The sequence below is a fragment of the Palaemon carinicauda genome, chromosome 45 (genome assembly GCF_036898095.1).
Source record: "Palaemon carinicauda isolate YSFRI2023 chromosome 45, ASM3689809v2, whole genome shotgun sequence".
Classification (NCBI taxonomy): Eukaryota; Metazoa; Arthropoda; class Malacostraca; order Decapoda; family Palaemonidae; genus Palaemon; species Palaemon carinicauda.
In genome coordinates this window covers 32,829,579-32,851,205 of record NC_090769.1, presented here as the reverse complement: position 1 = coordinate 32,851,205, position 21,627 = coordinate 32,829,579, and the positions used below count along the sequence as shown (strand labels likewise).

General features: G+C 38.9%; 1 protein-coding gene across 1 annotated transcript in view; it reads right to left on the bottom strand.

Moving 5' to 3' along the window:
* LOC137634964 (uncharacterized) overlaps window positions 1-21,627 on the bottom strand; it is a 70,718-nt gene that overhangs the window by 44,676 nt on the left and 4,415 nt on the right. The window contains exon 2 of the mRNA XM_068367531.1: window positions 1,387-1,534. Coding sequence (XP_068223632.1) covers window positions 1,387-1,534 — 148 coding nt within the window. The remainder of the gene's footprint in view (window positions 1-1,386; window positions 1,535-21,627) is intronic.

Sequence of the window (21,627 nt, the reverse complement as noted above, 5' to 3'; positions counted from 1 at the left end):
TACCTTTGAAGGAAAAATAAAATTCATGGAAGAGGAGCTACATCTTGTGTAAAGGCTGATGTGGGCTCATCTGACTAACGAGGCAACAACTGTTTATTTCGTCTGGTACCTTTGAAGGAAAAATAAAATTCATGGAAGAGGAGCTACATCTTGTGTAAAGGCTGATGTGGGCTCATCTGACTAACGAGGCAACAACTGTTTATTTCGTCTGGTACCTTTGAAGGAAAAATAAAATTCATGGAAGAGGAGCTACATCTTGTGTAAAGGCTGATGTGGGCTCATCTGACTAACGAGGCAACAACTGTTTATTTCGTCTGGTACCTTTGAAGGAAAAATAAAATTCATGGAAGAGGAGCTACATCTTGTGTAAAGGCTGATGTGGGCTCATCTGACTAACGAGGCAACAACTGTTTATTTCGTCTGGTGCCTTTGAAGGAAAAATAAAATTCATGGAAGAGGAGCTACATCTTGTGTAAAGGCTGATGTGGGCTCATCTGACTAACGAGGCAACAACTGTTTATTTCGTCTGGTGCCCTTGAAGGAAAAATAAAATTCATGGAAGAGGAGCTACAACTTAGTAAAGGAGGTTTACTGATTGCCACCTTACCAAGGATGACATAAAGGTAACTCGTAATAAATGGATTTCAGGCGAACTAAGATGAGGTTAGAGTCATATATTTTGAGGTAATACCTTAAGAAAGAAATTGGCTTTTGATTATTGCGCAAATAAGTATTCAATAAAAGTTCATGGGTACTTATGCTCTCTCTCTCTCTCTCTCTCTCTCTCTCTCTCTCTCTCTCTCTCTCTCTCTCTCTCTCTCTCTCTCTCTCTCTCTCTCTCTTGTTTTTATACACATCATGTGCATATACATAGATACATATATGTGTATATATAGTATATACAAACATACACACACACACACACACACACACATATATATATATATATATATATATATATATATATATATATATATATATATATATATATACAGCATATGAGTGTATATATGTGTTTGTATAAGTTCAAATGGCCACTCAAACGTAATAAAGACGAAAAGCATAGTTTGTACAGTGTTTGCACTTGAATTGAAACCGAGTGAGATCTAAAAGAACTTTGTTTATAAGATAAATAAGGTAATTGCAAAGAAGTACCAAAAAGTTTGGAAAAGTTTTTTTTTTTTTTGACAATGAATGAGATAAAATAGTCATTATATGTTTTGCTCCTTAGTGTATACGTCAAATGCATCATTATAAACATGTGAAAACTATATGAAGTGTTTCTTATAAATCAATAAATGCTTTTTTTTCTGATCAGCCTTTTTCCTTGTTTAAACATTGCTTAAAAGTTTAGAGAGGCCTTCAAGGATCACTTGATATACTCACCGCTACTCCAATATGAACCCTTTGGCCTGTCCTTCGGAGTTCGACAGTGTCCTCCAGAACAAGATTCATGTAGGTGTCATAACCTCTTAGGGTTCCTTCTACCCATCGACTTCCAGGCATTTTTGTGATCACTCTCTTGTCCAGGTAACTGATGTGAAGAAAGAAAACGAAAACTAAAACAAAGTTAAGATTCCCCTTAACATTTAGCGAGTGCAAAAACGCAGTGTGAAATAATTCAAGCCTATTAGAGTTCTCTTGTTTGAGGATTACACTCGGGCACACTATTCTATCTAATTTCTCTTCCTCTTGTTTTGTTTAAGATTTTTATAGTTTATATAGGAAATATTAATTTCAATATTTTAAGTGTTCTTAAAACAACTAATTTTTCCTTGTTTCCTTTCCTCACTGAGCTATTTTCCTTGTTAGGGTCCCTGGCCTTAGAGCCTCCTGTTTTTCCCACTAGGGTTGTAGCTTAGCAAATAATAATAATAATAATAATAATAATAATAATAATAATAATAATAATAATAATAATAATAATAATAATAATTTAGCTAATTACCATTGAAGTGCATTGTAAAGAATTATACCATGAACCAGCTAAAAAATTGAATACTTTTAAGCTAAAAACGGGACGAATATTCCTAAAGGTTATCAAGGCATATTGAGATTTCTAGAAAATCTCCGAATTATGAAATGAAAAACGTGGACTTTATGAACATACTCAGTGTTATAAGAACTTCATCCATGAATATATAGTTATCTAGAACGTTCCAAATTCTTGTACTGAATAGAATTTTATGTCCTTAAATATGAATAATATGATATAACATAATATGATTCTATCTTACAAGAAAATTATATCACCTTCCAGAAGGTGAAAAAAACTAATTTCAATAACGACTTAGAGGAAAAGTTCATAAAGAGATATAACAGAATTATAAATAACATGGAATATAAGACAGTTATCTTCCACTAAACATATATATAAAATCACTTATGAACCACAATGTTTCAGTCATTCATTGTACTCAGCTTCATAAAATTACATTATATCTTTACCAGATAAAAATCAATTATGCAATATAATAAAGTAGCGTATAGTCATGATAAAGGTAACGAATTATTTTTTCGTTGCAAACGAGACTCTACTGTTTCAGAATTGTTCTAAAATGGTTATAAAAATATTTCTTACACTATTGCTTTTGTATCCATGAACAAACGTAAATGATTGGATACTATTTCAATGGATAACCAAAGACACTGATTGTGTTGCATCACACAAATAGCTCCGGAAGCAAATATTTCTAGTTCCGTTGAGATGCTGATGCACATCCGAAATTGTCTTATCAACCATTCCTCTGTGTTTCCCCAGCTTTCAGCACATTATTCTAAGGAACGCTTTCAATATATGTATACTGTATATGTATGTATGTATGCATGTATGTATATTTAATATATATATATATATATATATATATATATATATATATATATATATATACATGTAATATATATATATATATATATGTGTATATATATACATATAAATATACACATATATATATATATATTATATATATACACATACATGTAATATATATAAATATATATATACATATATATATTTATCATATGTATATATATATATATATATATATATATATATATATATATATATATATTTATCTATATATACATATACATACACTAACATACACACACGCATATATATATATATATATATATATATATATATATATATTATATATAAATATATATATATATATATATATATATATATATATATACATATATATATATATATATATATATATATATATATATAAAACAACATTAACACTAAAGATACGTTGGGATACCGGACTGTTAAACCCTTCCATTTTTTCTTGAGTTCATAGACGTTCATAAATGAAAGATAATTCAAATGGTAAACCCTTAAAACTTTGAAAAGGAGTGTGGTTACTTCCGATCTCAATTTTATGCTAAAAGAGCAAAATCTCAAGTTTGAAAAACGCTGTTGTCAACAATCTAACAGGAAGAGAAAAGATACGTAATTTTCTTTGTTTAATATACACTTGATGAATACTGCTAGAAACCTTATATCCCTTTTTCTCACACTGGCACATTTTACAGGAAAAGATGCAGTTTAATTAACGTACAGAAGAGTTAAGTGGTGAAGTTAGCACTATTATATTCTTCTGAAATATACAGTGGCATCCATGCCATTAGTAAACACCTGATCATATTACTGCGCCAACAAAAGAGAGCATAGCAAGATTCAAAGGATGAAGAAACCAAGAATTTATTATCAGCAGTTGAATTTCTTTTCATGACTATGCCTAGACGTAGCATTTGCAATTTCATGCCAATGAACCCAACATTGTTATGACACAATAAAAGGAAAATATGTAGGAGCTGATTTGATCAGCTAATCTAGATAATAAGAAAATTGCAGTTCACCAATACCAACAAACTAGCAGTTCAACAAATTACCGAGTTCATGATGGAACAGTTTCACTACAATTGCTTCACATTTGTGGAAATATTTATCTTTATATCTAAATTGACTAAAATTCCTGAAGAAACAATAAATTAGATATTATCAAGATCTTAGGACAAAATATGCACTACCAAGCAGTGTCCAAAACTTCATTTGAAATCTCTGACAATGAAGTCACTTTTAAGGCATGCCATGTTGATAACACATGAAAATGGCATATTCCTTTCCATCTTTTGTCTTATACTTATAATTTTTCCATCATTTTTTAGCTTTCAGCAACTAAAATTATAACTGTTTTCTTTATCGTTAAATCTATCAGACTTATTACATTTATATTTCCTCTTTAGCTTTCCCTTGCAATAGCTAAAACACAACTCTATCGCTAATTCTCTATCTTAATCTTTTGACTCTAAAGGAAGGCTTTGACTCCTTCGACCTCTTCTCCCCCTACTTATTTTCCTTCTTCCTTCCGGAGCTCTTCTACTTATCAGCATTTTAGGTATGTGCGGATCCAATATTTACGAACTCGCGGAATTTTTTTTTTTTTTTTTTTTTTTTTTAACATCAATAGAGTGGCTGAAAATTGCATCATTATCGCGGTTTTCCCTCAGCTCTTCCGCTAGCCAGACTTCAATAATATTAAGGTCTGTTGGCCCTGCTCTCCACGGGGAAGTGGAAGTGGGATTGTGAAGCAAGAAATTTTTTACTGTTTCGGTGCGCTTGACATCAGCTCAGCAACATATCAATTTTTAACATCTGGAGGGTATTGACCAAATGAAAGTTTCAGCTATTGGCATATGTCCCTATTTTTGTCTTCGTATTCATTACTCAGGCCATAGTTTTGTATTTTTCGCCAAAACGTCAAACCTAAATTAAATCTACAACATTGCATGACTACTGTGGGAAATACTTCTTTCAGAAGTGTGAACATAAAGGGTTGGAATTCAAAATTAACGTGTATCACTGAGGCTTGAAGACGGGAGTGAGTATGTTGTCTCTTAGTACGGAAATATGACTCAAGCGAGTAAATATGTAACTGAATGTCCAGCGTTGATATCTGAGACCAATAAAGGCCTATCCTAAAATAGAAAAACTAGAGGGGCCCTAGTAGAGCGCCGACCTCCGCCACAGTAGCTTATTTCTCGACCTTTCGGTCGACCTTGACCTTGAACTTAACATGTATTAATTGGCGTGGATTTTCATACACTCAAATATGAACCACGTTTGAAGTCTCTGTGACAACGATGTCCAAACTTATGGCTGATTATGTGATAGGGACGTTTTGTTTGTCCGTAACCTTGACCTTTGCCCTTCCAAAATTTAATAATTTCCAGCTCTTTATATAACAGTTTAGAATCCCTGCAAGATTCATTACTTTACGATTAAAATTGTGGCCGTACGGTTGATGACCGGAATTTGACCATTTGCTTGACCTTGACCTTGGACTTGACCTTGACCTTCGACCTCCTCATGTATCAATTAGCGTGGATTTTCATACACTCAAATATGAACTAAGTTTGAAGTCTCTGTGACAACGGTGTCCAACTTATGGCTGATTACGTGAATTGGATATTTTGTTTGAACGTGACCTTGACCTTAAAAAATTTAAACATTCCCAACTTTTACATAACAGTAAATCCCAGCAAATTTTATTTCTAAACGATTCAAATCATGGCCAGGAAGATGTTCACTAACAAAAACAACTCAAACATAACCTCCTTCCAACTTCGTTGGCGGAGGTAACTAGCGTTCTTCAAAATCTTATTTCCACCTTCCTGTGGAGAGCAGTGGGCAACAGACGTTAAACTGTTAAAGCTTGACCAACGTAAGAGGTAAGAGAAAACCGCACTTATGACACAAATTTCAGTCGCTCTTTTGACGTTAAAAAAAATCCACACTTTTCGAACAGGGTCTCGATTATGAATCCGGGCTTATTGGGGCTCACTGCTATCATTCTTCCTCTCTGATTAACCGACGGGTACCTCAAGGTTCAATGGGATTGCACCATACCTGCCACCAGGACTGCCTGTCACCTTCTACCTTTTGTGGACCTACAAAACGGATTTTGAGCGAAGCGAAAAATCTATTTTTGGGTGAGATGGCCATGTCGTCCTGATGGAAGTTCCTATAGGGTAGCTTCCTAGGGTATATTACAACTACGGCGATATTCCCAGAGAATTTACCTTAAGGTACCAGAATTCTAACTCCTGGAGCGAGTATCCCTCGTGAAAGGGATATCGCGACATATCAGAGGACGTATTCTAGACACGTCACATGGCAATCTACATCCTGGACAGAGATTTCGTCTCGTAGGATGTGATTGACGAGATACGAATTCGGGAAAGAAAAAGGGGGAGCCGCTCCCAAGGCTTCCCTATCCCCCGATTCGTATGCGTGCCTGGCGCTAATCCTGGCGCCATCTGTATTCCTTGTAGCGTACACGAGGTGCTACAGATACTGTATGTAGGGAGGGATCCTACAGCCCTTTCTTAGAAAGGCAAGGGCGGGTCCATCAGGACGACATGGCCATCTCACCCAAAAATAGATTTTTCGCTTCGCTCAAAATCCGTTTTTTGGGCTCAAGCCATGTCGTCCTGATGGAAGTGTACCAGAGCATTACTGTATCTGTGGATTCTCAGAACGTGCCGTACTCCCCGGAGGTAATTTTTTCCCGGTCGACTAGACCTAGAGACCTAAGATGTTACCGTTATACATCTTTTCAACTAACTATAAACTATGTTAGAGCTTCCTGCCCCCTACAGGGAAGAGTCCTACTAGACTCTGGAAAGTCTCGAAGAGTACATATATCTATGTATGAATACCAGGCAAGCTAATATAGTGGTCTCGCCCTATATCAAGTAAAGCATAGTTTGTATAGAACCACTGCGTCAATATATATTGACCAGTAATCCGCACAATACTTGTATTGGACAAAGGTTTATATCCGCATAGGAAGAAACTAATAAAACCGCCCTCGTCCCTTTAAGGGACGGAGTCCTCCCATTAGGGGACTACATAAACCAATGCAACATAGATTGCATAACAGAACAATTCTATCAGAATTATCCCAGATAAGATACATAGAATCAAAATGCTCAATTATACCAATAAATTGACACAGGTGAAAGAGACGCAAGGTTCTCAAGAACAAGTTTATTGACAGATAATAAACAGACAGGTTAACAACAATTATATATATATATATATATATATATAAAAGAGGGTAACCCAAAACTTTAAGCATAAGTATGATAGTAAACAGAACTTGTTTATCTGAAAGAAAAACCATTAAACACCACTTTAATAAGATACCAAGGTATCAAGTCATAAAAGTCTGTATTACAAATAAATCACATTAGCGTTAGAAACGCTCGGCACACATGTCTGAACTTATGCTAGGTTCACCTTTGAAAGAAGGAACAGTCTATATGGGCACTTGGTGCCCTCATTTAGTTTGTAGTACAGTATGTACCTACACACTCACCCTGGACTTAATCGTCCCAATTAAGACCACTGTTCCTCGCAGAGTTAAACAGTAGGGTTAACTACACGACCCACTGCTACCACAGATCTCTTAAGTTCCTCTACTTGCTTCGCATAGTGGCGAAAGAACACCCTGGAAGACTTCCAGCCCGTGTATGAACGGAGATGTTCAAAATCCATACAATTAAAGAAATTTAGGGATGAGGCAACTTTCCTCGGATCGTGACCTGCGGGTGTACTGTCAGGATCTGCTCTGCGAATAAAATATGTGATTTTCGCTCTGAGTTGATTCAGAGATAAATTTGAGCCTGATGTTTCTCCCCTGAATAGTTGACCACCCTTGAAGTCTGAAGTTCTACGAAGATAGACCTTTAGGCATTCTACTGGACATAGAGATGCATCTTCTTTCAGAGGGCAGATTCTCCAGGGACCCCACCTGTTGGTGGGTAACTCATTCTTGGCGAGAAACGTAGGATCCGGAAACAGGTTCAGATCCCCCCCATCCAGGAACTGAACACGACCTGCCTCTCTCGAGAGGGCTACGATCTCACTAACCCTGGCCCCGGACGCGAGTGCAAATAGGAAAATAACTTTTTGCGTCAAATCCTTTAACGCACATTCTTCATTGCTCAACAGGGAGGCGAAATGAAGAACTTTGTCTAAAGACCATGAGATGGGCTTTGGAGGTGCTGAAGGTCTGAGCCTAGCGCAGGCTTTCGAAACTTTATTAAAGATCTCGTTACCTAGGTCGATCTGGAAGGCAAATAAAATGGGTCTCATCAAAGCGGATTTACACACTGAAATCGTGTTAGCTGCCAACCCTTGGCCATGGAGGTGGATGAAGAAAGATAAGCAGAAGTCTGTTGAGATCTCCTGCGGATTCTTTGCCTTTACAAAGGCCACCCACTTTCTCCAAGATGACTCATATTGCCTTCTAGTCGATTTGCACTTATATTCCTCTAGGAAGTCTATGCTGGCTTTCGAAATCCCGAAACGCTTTCTCACCGCAAGGGCGAGAAAATCATGAGCTGCAGGGTCCGGGTTTTCTGTAATGAAGCGCAGACAGTCGACTTCTGGACTCGCTGGGTCAGAACTGGATGTGGTAGGGGCACGAACTTCATCTGTAGTTCCAACGCCAAGGGGAACCACATACTGTTCGGCCACTTGTGGGCCACTATTGCCGCTACCCCCTTGAAGGATCTCAGTTTGTTGAGGACCCTCAACAGAAGGTTGTGAGGAGGGAACAGATAAATCCTGGACCATCTGTTCCAGTCGAGGGACATTGCGTCCACTGCTTCCGCTAAGGGGTCCTCGTACGGGGACACGTACAGGGGCAACTTCTTGTTGTCTTTCGTCGCAAAGAGGTCTATTTGCAGTTCTGGGACTTGATTCAGAATGAAGGAGAATGATCCTGCGTCTAAGGACCATTCCGACTCTATCGGTGTGAACCTGGATAGAGCGTCCGCTGTCACATTGCGGACTCCTTGAAGGTGAACTGCCGACAGGTACCACTTCTTCTTTTCCGCCAATCGGAAAATGGCTAACATCACTTGGTTGAGAGGTGGTGACCTCGACCCTTGTCGATTCAAGCATCTCACAACCACCTCGCTGTCCATCACCAATCTTATGTGGATCGAGTGACGCGGGGAGACTTTCTTTAAGGTAAGGAGCACTGCCATAGCTTCTAGAAAGTTTATATGAAAGGTCCTGAATAGCTTGGACCAAGTCCCCTGGACTTTTTTCCGATGAGAGTGACCTCCCCATCCCTCCTTTGAGGCGTCTGAGTGAATCGTCATCGACGGGGGAGGTGGCTGAAGAAGAACCGACTTCTTTAGATGTCTGGCTTGGGACCAAGGTCTGAGAAGAGTACGTAGCCGAGGCGGCACTGGTCTTCTCAGGTCTCTTCGCGCGTTTGATGCATACCTTCTCCAAACTCCGGTTGCATCCTTTAGCTGTGCTCTTAGCACTGGGTCTGTCACTGAAGCAAACTGGAGAGAGCCTAGTACCCTCTCCTGTTCGCGTCTTGATATCCTTTCGGAATCTAGAAGTCTCTTGACAGAGCCCGCTATCTCCTTCCTTTTCTTCGTCGGGATGGAGAAACTGTGTGACAAAAGGTCCCAGTGGATTCCCAGCCACTGGAACTTTTGGGATGGAGAAAGTCGAGACTTTTTTCTGTTGATCTTGAAGCCTAGGTACTCTAGGAACTGGATCACCTGACTGGAAGCTTGCAAGCATTCGGTCTCGGATGCTGCCCACACCAGCCAGTCGCCCAGGTAGGCTACTACCTGAATTCCCTTTAGGCGTAATTGTTTGAGAGCTGCGCTCGCAAGCTTCGTGAAAATCCTTGGGGCTATGTTTAGCCCGAATGGCATGGCTCTGAAGGCGTACAGTCTCCGTTGTAGCCTGAACCCTAGGTAGGGGGAGAGTCGACGGCTGATTGGAATGTGCCAATAGGCGTCTGACAAGTCTATAGAGACTGAGTATGCCCTCTTGGGCAGTAAGGTCCTTATGTGTTGCAGTGTTAGCATCTTGAATTTGCAATTCACTATGAACTTGTTGAGTGGCGACAAGTCCAGAATGACTCTGAGCTTTTCCGAGTCTTTCTTGGGAACACAAAACAGCCTCCCTTGGAATTTGATGGACTTCACCTTTCGGATCACCTTTTTCTCCAACAGTTCTTGAACGTACTCCTCCAAAACGGGGGTGGAGTGTTGGAAAAACCGAAGGCACGGGGGTGGAGTGCTGTACCAGCTCCAGCCCACTCCATTCTTGAGTAGGCTTTGGGCCCAGGGATCGAAGGTCCAGCGATCCCAAAATTTCATCAGTCTCCCTCCTACCGGTATCGTTTCACTTGGACTGCCGTCCTGAGGTCTTGCCTCCCTGACCACGACCACCTCTGAATCCCCTTCCCCTTGAGGGGCGCCTAGACGAGCCTCTGGCTGCTCCTCTAGGTTTTGCACGAAAGGAAGAAGACTGTCCTTCGAACGTTGGGGTGAATGTGGTTGACTGACCTGGCACAGCCTGGGGTACCCACTGAAAAGTAGTCGGGGTTTGTGCCACCATCTGGGGCACTGGAGGCAATGGCAATTGCAGTTGCTGTTGCTGTCTATAAGGCTTGGCTGGCCGAGACGTTAGCCTAGTCCTCATATTCTTCCTCTTTGGTTAAGGACCCTCATCCGGGGAAGATTTTCTTTTGATAGCCAGGCCCCACTTCTGGAGAAGGTTTCTATTCTCCACGGCGGCCTTATCAACAACCTCTTTGACCACATCGGTAGGGAAAAGGTCTTTTCCCCAAATGTTGGAGGAGATTAACTTCCTTGGCTCGTGTCTCACCGAAGCCCCGGTGAACACGAACTCCCTGCAAGCTCTCCTTGCCTTGACGAAGCCATAAAGGTCCTTCGTCACTGTGGCTAGGTGAGACTTAGCCACTACCATGAACATTTCATGGACCTTGGGGTCACTTGCCATCGTCTCAAGAGTAGTCTGATGAGACATTGAGGCAGCCAGTCTTTCTTTTGTCTCGAACTTTCTTCGTAAAAGAGATTCGGACAGCTTGGGGAGGTCCTCGCCGAATTGCCGTCCGGCAATATCAGCCTCCAACTTTCCCACTGAGAATGTCAGATGGACATCCTTCCAGTCTTTGTGGTCCATAGGCAGGGCCAGCGACAAGGGTTTACACTCCTCCAGGGAGGGGCAAGGCTTGCCGGCCTCGACTGCCTTTAGGACAGCCGCAAACCCTTTCTGTAAAAAGGGGAAGGCTCTATCAGGAGAGGACACAAAAGAAGGGAGCTTCTTGCTCAATGCAGCTACCTTCGAGTTAGAGAAGCCCCTCTCTTTCATCGAGGATGAAAGTAGGGCTTGAGCCTTAGCGTGGTCCATAATAATGACCTCCTTCGGCTCTGTCTCCTCCCTTGAAGCTGGTTCTTTTCTCAGCCGGACATAGCAGTCCGGATATGATGCCTTGCTGGGCCAGAATTCTACCTCCTCTAGGGGAACTGAACCCAGCTTATCCGAGATGACGATCTTTCCAGTCGTCATCGGCATGTGCTCAGCATACCTCCATGGGTTAGCATCTGAGCATATGGGAAGGTCTTTCACATTGAGCCTTTTCCGGGGCCCATGTGATTCTGCCAGGGACTGCATACGCAGTTCCATTGCAGCCGCCTTCTCCTGATTCTCCTTCTGCATTTGTTGGATCATTCCAACAATCGAAGAGAGGGCCTGTCCCAGTTCTACTGGGAGACCAGCCGATGTTGAGGGGATAGGCTCCGGCATCTGAACCGGAGTAGCCGACACCTCGTCGACCACATCCTCTACGACATCCGGGGTTTGAACTTCATCCTGACCTTCTGCCAGGAGGTCTTCTTCCAAACGTTCGTCCAGGTCAGACATCCTGTCATCCAACTGGATGTCTTGCATCGCAACTGCGACTTCCACGTCCACCTGGACTTGATCTTGGGGGATCTCCTCTTGAGGCTGGGGAATCACTGCATCAGCTGATGCCTGGGGAAAAAGATACGCCCTCATCTTCTCACTTGGAAGATAAGGGCCAGAGGTGTTCTTCTTGAAGCCCCTTACCCAAGTACGAAGCTTTTTCCTTGCTATATCCCTTGATTCCGCCGTTCTAGGGGAATCAAAAGCCTCAGTAATCAGGTTAGTGCATACAGTACATACCTGAGGGTCCCAATACTGGAGATCATCCTTGGAGACAGCGCATGCTGCGTGTCTCCTACAACACTCATGTCCGCAGAGGTTCTTGCTGCGGACATTGCAGAAAACATTTCCGCACTTCGGAGGGTCCTCCTGTAAAGAGAAGAAATTTCCATGAGTATCAAGTGAACTATGTATCACTGGATATGCATATTATAGCATAACAATTCATAAAGGAAAGACACACACTTGTGTTTCCCTCACAACCCATTGCTGCAGCCTTCCAGATAATAAAATCAAAATGGTTTATCTCTTCTAGAGTAACCAATGCAAGGTTTCCATAGGAAACAGGTGGAGCTCACACCTAAGCAATGATTTTAAAATCCTGGATAATAGACAGGGAAGAACTCAGCTTCCTATCTGAGGGCAACAGTAAAGGGCTGTGCAAGAAAACACAATAGTGTTAGAAGATACAGTGCTGTACCAAAACCTTTACTATAGTTTTCTTCTTACTGTATATGCTATACAGAAGAATACTAGTACAGTATAAGGGGGATGTGTGCCGGCCTGCCTTTACCGGCCGGCACACACCACAACTAGCTTTAAAGTATACTACTTAACAGCTATAGGGCGGCATCACTCTGGTTCAAATGCCTGTGCCGGTCGGCAGCTACTGCCGGCCGGTAACAGCCAGTGTTGGCCGGCAATGGCTGCCGGCCAGCAACTACACAAGGTAGTACCCAGCTGCCGGCCACACTCTTGGTGACCGGCAGACAAGGGCTGACATAAGCCGGCCGGCAAAGGTACAAGACCGATGCCAGCCGGCAGCAAAAGAACCAGAGAACTACACCTGCCCGGCTGCCGGCCTCATAGGCCGGCAGCCGGGACAGGTACAGCACTAGAAGAAAATAGAATGGATGCCGGGATAAGAGTGTACACTACCTCCAAGCCCGGCAACCGAAAGAGTGCATATAAGGAAGGGGAGAAACTAATTCAGGCTTCCTTGACCAATGACATCCGGCTCTGCCGGCAGGCATGGATGAGGAACCAAGAGAGGTCCGGGCAGCACTCGAAAACATAAGACCCTTGCCGGCCAGCAGCTCTGCCGGCCGGCAATGGGCTGAGTCAATTCCACATCCCAACCTATACTAGGTCCAGAAGTAGAACGACGTACAGTACAGTAAGACCCCTGCCGGCCAGCTCTGCCGGCCGGCAAGGTACAGTACAGTAATGGCTAGGCCATTACGGAGATAGAGGGGGAAGGGACAAGAGGGTCCTGCCAACCTTGCTTTAGTGACAGATCACCCGCAGCCAAGAAACTTATCTTAGCCTAAGGGAGATCTAAGGGGAAAGGCCAGCAATACTTGCCAGCTTCCAGAGCACCAAAGCAAGGAAGGCGTTGCTACTCCCAAGGGAAGAACTTATCCTCCCCCGAGAACAGCAACAGGACTTAGTCTGGTCGATCACAAAAGAAGGAATCATAACTACAGAAACCTTCGGTAGTGACCTAAGGGAGCTAAGCTCCCTTTGTATGTGTTAGGTCAGCGAGGGGGACTCTGCCCCAAGCCAGACAACACAGACTCAGACTAAAAACTCTGTTGTTCTGTCCCTCTTGAACCATAACTACAGGAACAGGAAGGTACAGTAACACCCTAGTATAGTTTTATCGAAAATAAATTCGGAAAAAACCACTTAGGGATAAGCCCAAGGCTTAAACAGAGGGAAAGGGATTGCATACCTTCTCCGAAGAAAAGAAAGCAACCGGGGAGTATGATAAAGTATACTAAGGCTCCATAAGCAATTAGCCTAGGCACCAAGAGAATCGATTACCTAATTCACCGAAACTCACACGTATACAATCTTGGAAATATTCCACACAGTCTAAAATGTATAAAATATAGCCTAAAGCTTCAATAAAATTTTAATTACACTCGGAAAAACCAAATTCATGCATGAAGTACTAGGACCAAACGACTAGGCTACATGGCCTAGCGTAGGCCAGAATGGCGAATACTTCGCCAAATAATACTAAGCACGAAAGGAAATCCTATGTAAAGCTAAATAGCTAAAATTTATTAAAGCAAAACAACCAGGAATGTCGCTCTGACTAACTAATTTATACCTAGCGAGCGACAGTGTCCAGGACACCTCTGGTAGGCTACGGCTCTTGTATCAAAGATTAATCCTATTAATCACTCAAAATTTTACCAAGAGCCTACATTTATACATAACAGACACTATACTCAACTTATCAGAGGCCAACGAAGACGAAGAAGCCATGAAAAGCCGAATAAATCCAAGATTTGCGAGAAAAACAGGAAAAAACACCGAGTTGTTAAGCTACGCAAAAAGGAATACAGATGGCGCCAGGATTGGCGCCAGGCACGCATACGAATCGGGGGATAGGGAAGCCTTGGGAGCGGCTCCCCCTTTTTCTTTCCCGAATTCGTATCTCGTCAATCACCTCCTACGAGACGAAATCTCTGTCCCGGATGTAGATTGCCATGTGACGTGTCTAGAATACGTCCTCTGATATGTCGCAATATCCCTTTCACGAGGGATACTCGCTCCAGGAGTTAGAATTCTGGTACCTTAAGGTAAATTCTCTGGGAATATCGCCGTAGTTGTAATATACCCTAGGAAGCTACCCTATAGGAACTTCCATCAGGACGACATGGCTTGAGCCCAAAAAAGGCTTTAGACGCCCTGCGATTAAGAAAGCTGCAAGAACTGATTAATGCTTTCTTCCGGAACTAAAAGGCTGCAATATTGCAAGAGGCCGTGCCTGGCGCTCTACAACAACAGCCAATGAAATTGAAGAAACTCGTGGCTGTTTATGGCGAACTGAAATGCCATGTTAATGAATGACAAAGAAAACGAAGAAAATATAGTCCCACTCAACTCATGGGAAGGTATAGAGAAAATTTGCAAATAATGTGGACTAAACATTTAAAACTTCTGATTGCAAGATAAAAATTTCCGTGGGATGGTGTGACCAGTTTTACAAGAAGCTAAGAAAAATTGTCAGCAATATTATAAACTACGATACAATATGGAAACCATTCCATCTAAAAATTAAGAATTTTAGTTTGAGATTATGAGAATCGTAGATATTTAAAGTTTAATAGAAATTTGCGACAGTGTTTCACTGCTTTGAAAACCCCTTTCAATCAAGCAAAATTTCAATCTCATATTAAGGAATGTAGTGTAATTATTGGCATTAAAAGCCTTTTCAAATTAGTGATAGTATTTTACCGTATATGTCAATAACATAGCAATCGAAAACAAAATTTAAGGATATGTGTAAATAGTGCTCATGCTTATTCCAGCCGGGTTGACTCAATGGTTCTGTTTAAAAATCCTATTCAAATCCCATTTTCTGCAAGTTAAAACTGGTCCTATGTATATTTTCAGATGATCTTAACTAAGCTGATTTTGCTGTAATCAAGCGGAATGTTTAGTAATAGCCAGTTCAATGTATACTGCTTTCTATGGGTCACTTTCTAGAAGACAATACTGCCAGGAAAAACCTAAGCCAATATGGTATATGTTCAGTATGAATTAACTGATAGTGGTGACTCAAATTGTCAACTGACAACCAATAGCAATTTACAAGGATTCACTCAGTTAATGATATTATTATTATTATTATCATTATTATTATTATTATTATTATCATTATTATTATTATCATTATTATTATTATTATTATTATTATTATTATTATTATTATTATCACATGCCAGGCTATTATTATTATTATTATAATAATAATAATAATAATAATAATTATTATTATTATTATTATTATTATTATTATTATTACATGCCAGGCTAAAACACTAGTTGGAAAAGCAAAATGCTATAAGACCGTGGGCTCCAACAGGGAAAATAGCCCAGTGAGCAAAGGGAAAAAGGAAACTAAAAGAGTGGTAATTATCGATTAAAATAAAATATTACTAAAGAACAGCAACAACATTAAAATAAATCTTTCATATATAAACTATAGAAACTTTAAAAAAAGCAAGAGAAAAAGAAATAAGATTGAACAGTCTTCCCGAGTGTACCCTAAAGCAAGAGAATTCTACCCTTAGACAGTAGAAGACCAGAGACCCGTGGTTTGCTTTTGGAGTGTCCATATCCTAAAAGAGCTGCTTACCATAGCCAAAGAGTCTCTTCTACCCTTATCTAGAGAGAAGTATCCAATGACAAATTATAGTGCAGTAGTTGAGCGAATAAGAATCGTTTGGTAATCTCAGTGTTATCACGTGTATGGTGACAGAGGAGAATGCAGAAAGAATAGGCCAGACTATTTGGTTTATATGTAAGCAACGGAAAATGGAACCGTAACCAATCAAACTCTCTAGCTGTAGTATCTCAACGGGTGGCTGGTGCCCTGGCTAACCTACTAATCACTCTAGAGATTGGAAAATAACCACGAGTCTCTGGAAGCACAATATAATTTCTCTCTCTCTCTCTCTCTCTCTCTCTCTCTCTCTCTCTCTCTCTCTCTCTCTCTCTCTCTCTCTCTCTCTCTCATAATAGTGATGAATGCACAGGGTTTAGTCACGAGTAACTCTAAAAGGAAAATAGAGTTCTAAGAAGAACTAACCCAAATTGAAAAAAATAGATATATTAAATATAAGTGAAACATGGTATTCCAAGAGACTGGCAATGATGACCAGAAAAGGGGTTTCCAAACATATAGATCAGACAGAACAAATAGGAATCAAGGGGGAACTGGAATATATGGAAGAGACATAAATCAAGGAAAAGTCTGTGAAAAATACAGCAACACAGGATGTGAATTGATTGCGGTAGAATTTGAATTTGAAAAACTAGTGAATATTGTAGTTCACAGACCCCCAAATACTAAGGAGTTTGACATAACAATAGAAAAAATAGATGATATATGTAGAAACCATAAAGACTGGAATATACTCCTATCCGGAGATTTTAACTTTCCTTTCATGGATTGGAAAGAACGGGTAGAAGAAAGTGGTTGTATATATACATATAAAATAAGAGAGTAATAGTAGCGCAGAAGATACGCTATTAGAACATAATATTCAACAAATAAACCACATTCCAACAAGAAAGGAAAATGTCCTAGATCTAGTATTTGTGAATGAGGTGAATTTGTTAAAGAAATAATAGTGTATAACACGGGAATTTCAGACCACAATTTCATAGAATTAATAATCCATTCCAAAGCAAGTGATCGCAGAGATAATCAAAGCACAAAACGTTGGGAAGGATATGGAAAATATAATTTTTATAGTAAGAATATAAGATGGTCAGAAATAAATGAAGAACTGAACAGAGAATGGAAAAATGTATTCGTAAGTGACAATATACAGGTAAACACGGACATACTGTACAAAATACTGGAGAAAATTGTTGAAAAATATATACCGAAAAAAAAAAACAATAAACAACAGACATGCATACCAAGAGACAGAAGGATCTTATTTCAGAAAATTAGAAAGTGGAAGAAAAATCTTGCAAAAGAAAAAAAAAGTGGGGAAATTAAAAAGGAAGATAGAAAATGCAGAACAAAACATTATACAATCGAAAGAAAATGAAAAAAGGGACTTAGAAGAAAGGACACTTCAAAAAATAAAAAAAAATAAAAAAAAAAACCCAAAGTACTTTACTCCTATGCAAAAAAGATGAATAAAGGGAGATTAGAAATAGGCCCTCTAAGAATTAAAGGACGGTTAACGAATAAAAAGAGGAAATATGCAACCTATTAGCAGAAAAATATAAGAGTGAGTTCACGCCAAGAATTGCGAATGAGAATAATGAAACAGAAATGAGAGAAGAAAATGTTGAATATCTAATGGATATAGATATTAATGAAGCAGATATAGTCAAGGCTATGAGCGAAATTAAAAATGGATCGGCAGCCGGACCAGATGGAGTTCCAGCGATTTTGTTAATAAAAACCACACACTATCGCGAAGCCGCTTGCAATACTGCTAAGACAAAGAGTAGATATGAGCGAGATATATGTTAAACATAAATTAGCTTATATAACCCCTTTTTTCAAAAGTGGATCAAGACTAGAGGCAAGCAATTATAGACCTGTTAGTCTAACATCCCATATTATGAAAGTGTATGAGAGGGTAATAAAAAAGAAAATAATGAATCATTTGGTTCAAAATAATTTGTTTAATATAGGTCAACACGGTTTTGTGCCCAGAAAAAGTACACAAACCCAACTGCTAGCACACTATGAAAACATATACAAAAATATGATAAATGAAAAAGACACAGATGTGATCTATCTAGATTTTGCAAAAGCTTTTGACAAGGTTGACCATAATATATACGAGAAAAAATGAGAAAGCATAATATTGTGGGAAAGATAGGAAAATGGATAAAAGAATACCTGCAAAACAAAAAACATATAGTGGTTGCAAATGATGAGAAATCAGATGAAGATCAGGTAATATCTGGCGTGCCAAAAGGTACGATATTAGCTGCACTGCTGTTTGTTATTATGATCTCAGACATAGACTGTGGTGTTAAAAACTCTGTAGTGAGAAGTTTCGCCGATGACACAAGAATAAGTAGAGAAATTACTTGTGATGAAGATAGGAACTCACTACAAAGAGATCTAAACAAAATATATGAATAGGCGGAGATAAATAGGATAGTATTTAACTTCGATAAATTCGAATCAATAAATTATGGAAACAGAGAAGGAATGGTATATGCATACAAGGGACCTAATAACGAGACAATCACAAATAAGGAAGCAATTAAAGACCTTGGTGTAATGTTAAATAGGAATATGTTATGCAACGACCAAATAGCAACACTGTTGGCTAAATTTAAAACAAAAATGGGAATGTTATTCAAACAATTTAAAACAAGAAAAACTGAACACAAGATTATGCTTTACAAAACTTATGTACGTAGTACACTCGAGTACTGCAAAATGATATGGTACCCACATTACCAAAAGGATATTGCACAAATAGAGTGTACAAAGGTCCTATACTGCTAGAATAGAAGAAGTTAAGGACCTTGACTACTGGGAAAGACTGCAATTTTTAAAACTATACAGTCTAGAAAGGAGAAGAGAACGCTACATGATAATACAAGCATGGAAGCAAATAGAAGGAATTGCTGAAAACATCATGGAGCTAAAAATATCAGAAAAAGCAAGCCGAGGTAGATTAATAGTGCCCAAAACTATACCAGGAAAGCTGAGGAAGTCACAGAGGACATTAATCCACTACGCACCAGCATCGATAATGCAGCAACTATTTAATGCGCTGCCAGCTCATCTAAGAAACATAACAGGAGTGAGCGTAGATGTGTTTAAGAATAAGCTCGATAAATACTTAAGATGCATCTCAGACCATCCAAGACTAGGAGATGCAAAATACACCGGAAGATGCATTAGCAACTCTCCGGTGGATATACGAGGTGCCTTACACTGAGGGACCTGGGGGAACCCAAACATAGAATAAGGAATAAGACATAGAATAAGGCTATGAATGTACTCAAGGCCAGTATAACAAACTCATGGTGTTTTTATGACTCTAATTTCGAAATATATATATATATATATATATATATATATATATATATATATATATATATATATATATATATATATATATATATAAACTCAGGGAGCTATGGAACTAATTATGATGGGAATAAATACCAAGAGACAGAAAAAGAACGACAAGGATACGAGAGCAATCTAAAGTAAAGGATATCTAAACATCTTGTAAATAAAAGAAATGGATATGGGCAGGACATATAATGAGAATGACAGATAATAGATAGACACTAGAGATTACAAAAGAAGCGGGAGAAGGAAGAGAAGACAATGGATTGGCGAACTAAGAAAATTTGCGGGTGTAGAATGGCGTATAAGGACCATAAACCGACGCGAGTGGAAGGGAATGAATGAGGCCTTTGTCCTGCAGAGGAATAGTTACGGCTAATGGAATTGATAATGATTATATATATATATATATATATATATATATATATATGTGTGTGTGTGTGTGTGTGGGTGTGTGTGTGTATGTATGTGTATGTATGTATGTATGTGTATGTATGTATGTATGTACAGTATATATATATACACATATATATAATTATGTATTTATGTATGTATGTGTATATAAATATATATATATATATATATATATATATATATATATATATATATATATATATGTAGGTATGTATATATGCATATATACAGTATATATATATATATATATATATATATATATATATATATATATATATATATATATATATATATACATATATATAATTATATGTATGTGTAACGAAGTTACATAAGAATTATATTGATATAAAAGCCAAGGATCCCTATAATGAGGTCAATTGAAAAGATCATTCGGTGTGTCCCAATGTCTCCAGCAAGATCGAAATCTGGAGATGGTTAAAAGGAGGTGGAACATCACAAAGAAGATTAAAAGGAGAGCTGAGAGCCAATCTGCAGCATCGCTACAGCTGCACGACGTAAGAGTCACTGCTGCCGCTGCTGTTCCTTAATTGACGAAGATGATGAATTTGCATTTACAAATCATAACAACATTCAGGGACTTCAGTCTATGATTTCATGGGTGAATCTTTCCTAGTAGTCTACATGGATTGCCATATTCATAGATCTAGAACTAAAAGTTTTTTTTCAGATAACGTTGTTTATATTATCATCATTATTTCTATTACTGTTTATGACACTGCTGTTAATGTCCATGATATAGATTACTCTATTAAAACCCCGCAGTCATATTTCTATTTTTTTTCCGGGGTTTCCTCTTGGGATTTGGTAAGTTAAAGAAGTTGAACAGCCTAGTTATAGAAGGACCCGGATGACAAATAAATGATCTACAGATTTTTGCGTACGGCAAATTGCAAGTTGTAAACACTTACGGAATGAGAAGCCGACAAACATACGAACAAACAACATTCAACGTATGACATACATTCCAACTGTTTCCATTATCACTCTTGCTTCATCTCACATAAGAAACATATATAAAAAGAAATTTAGCGGGAACTGAAGTATGACTTAACTATCTATTATATAAGAATTTAGCAAATCTAATTGAAACATAAGTCATTACAGAGATAAAAGCAAACAAAACGTCCAGGTTGAAAGGACGCAAATATTTGATAGCTACCGATCTGCAAAAGTATAATAATTTGCCCATATGTTTTTATATTGTAACGTTCAATGAAAAGGATATGCCAAACGTTATTGTTATAATTCCTCTATGATAAGGGCATACTTAACTAATGAAGGAAAGCACATAATTCGTTGTATTTCGCAAATACAGTTACAAACGCTAGATCGACATTAAAATACGCCTGTCGAGAGAATTTTTTTTTTCTCCTCATTAGCTTCTTTTTAATATTGATAAAAGCGGTCGTAAATTACATGAATAACTGGAAAGGAGCGATTAGTCACCACAGATAGATTTGATGAATAAAATCGAGAAAATAAAACTGGACTTAGACTGCTCGAGTGTTTATAGTTTGGTGCGATTTTAACTAAGTTACTATTCTAGTTTAGCTGA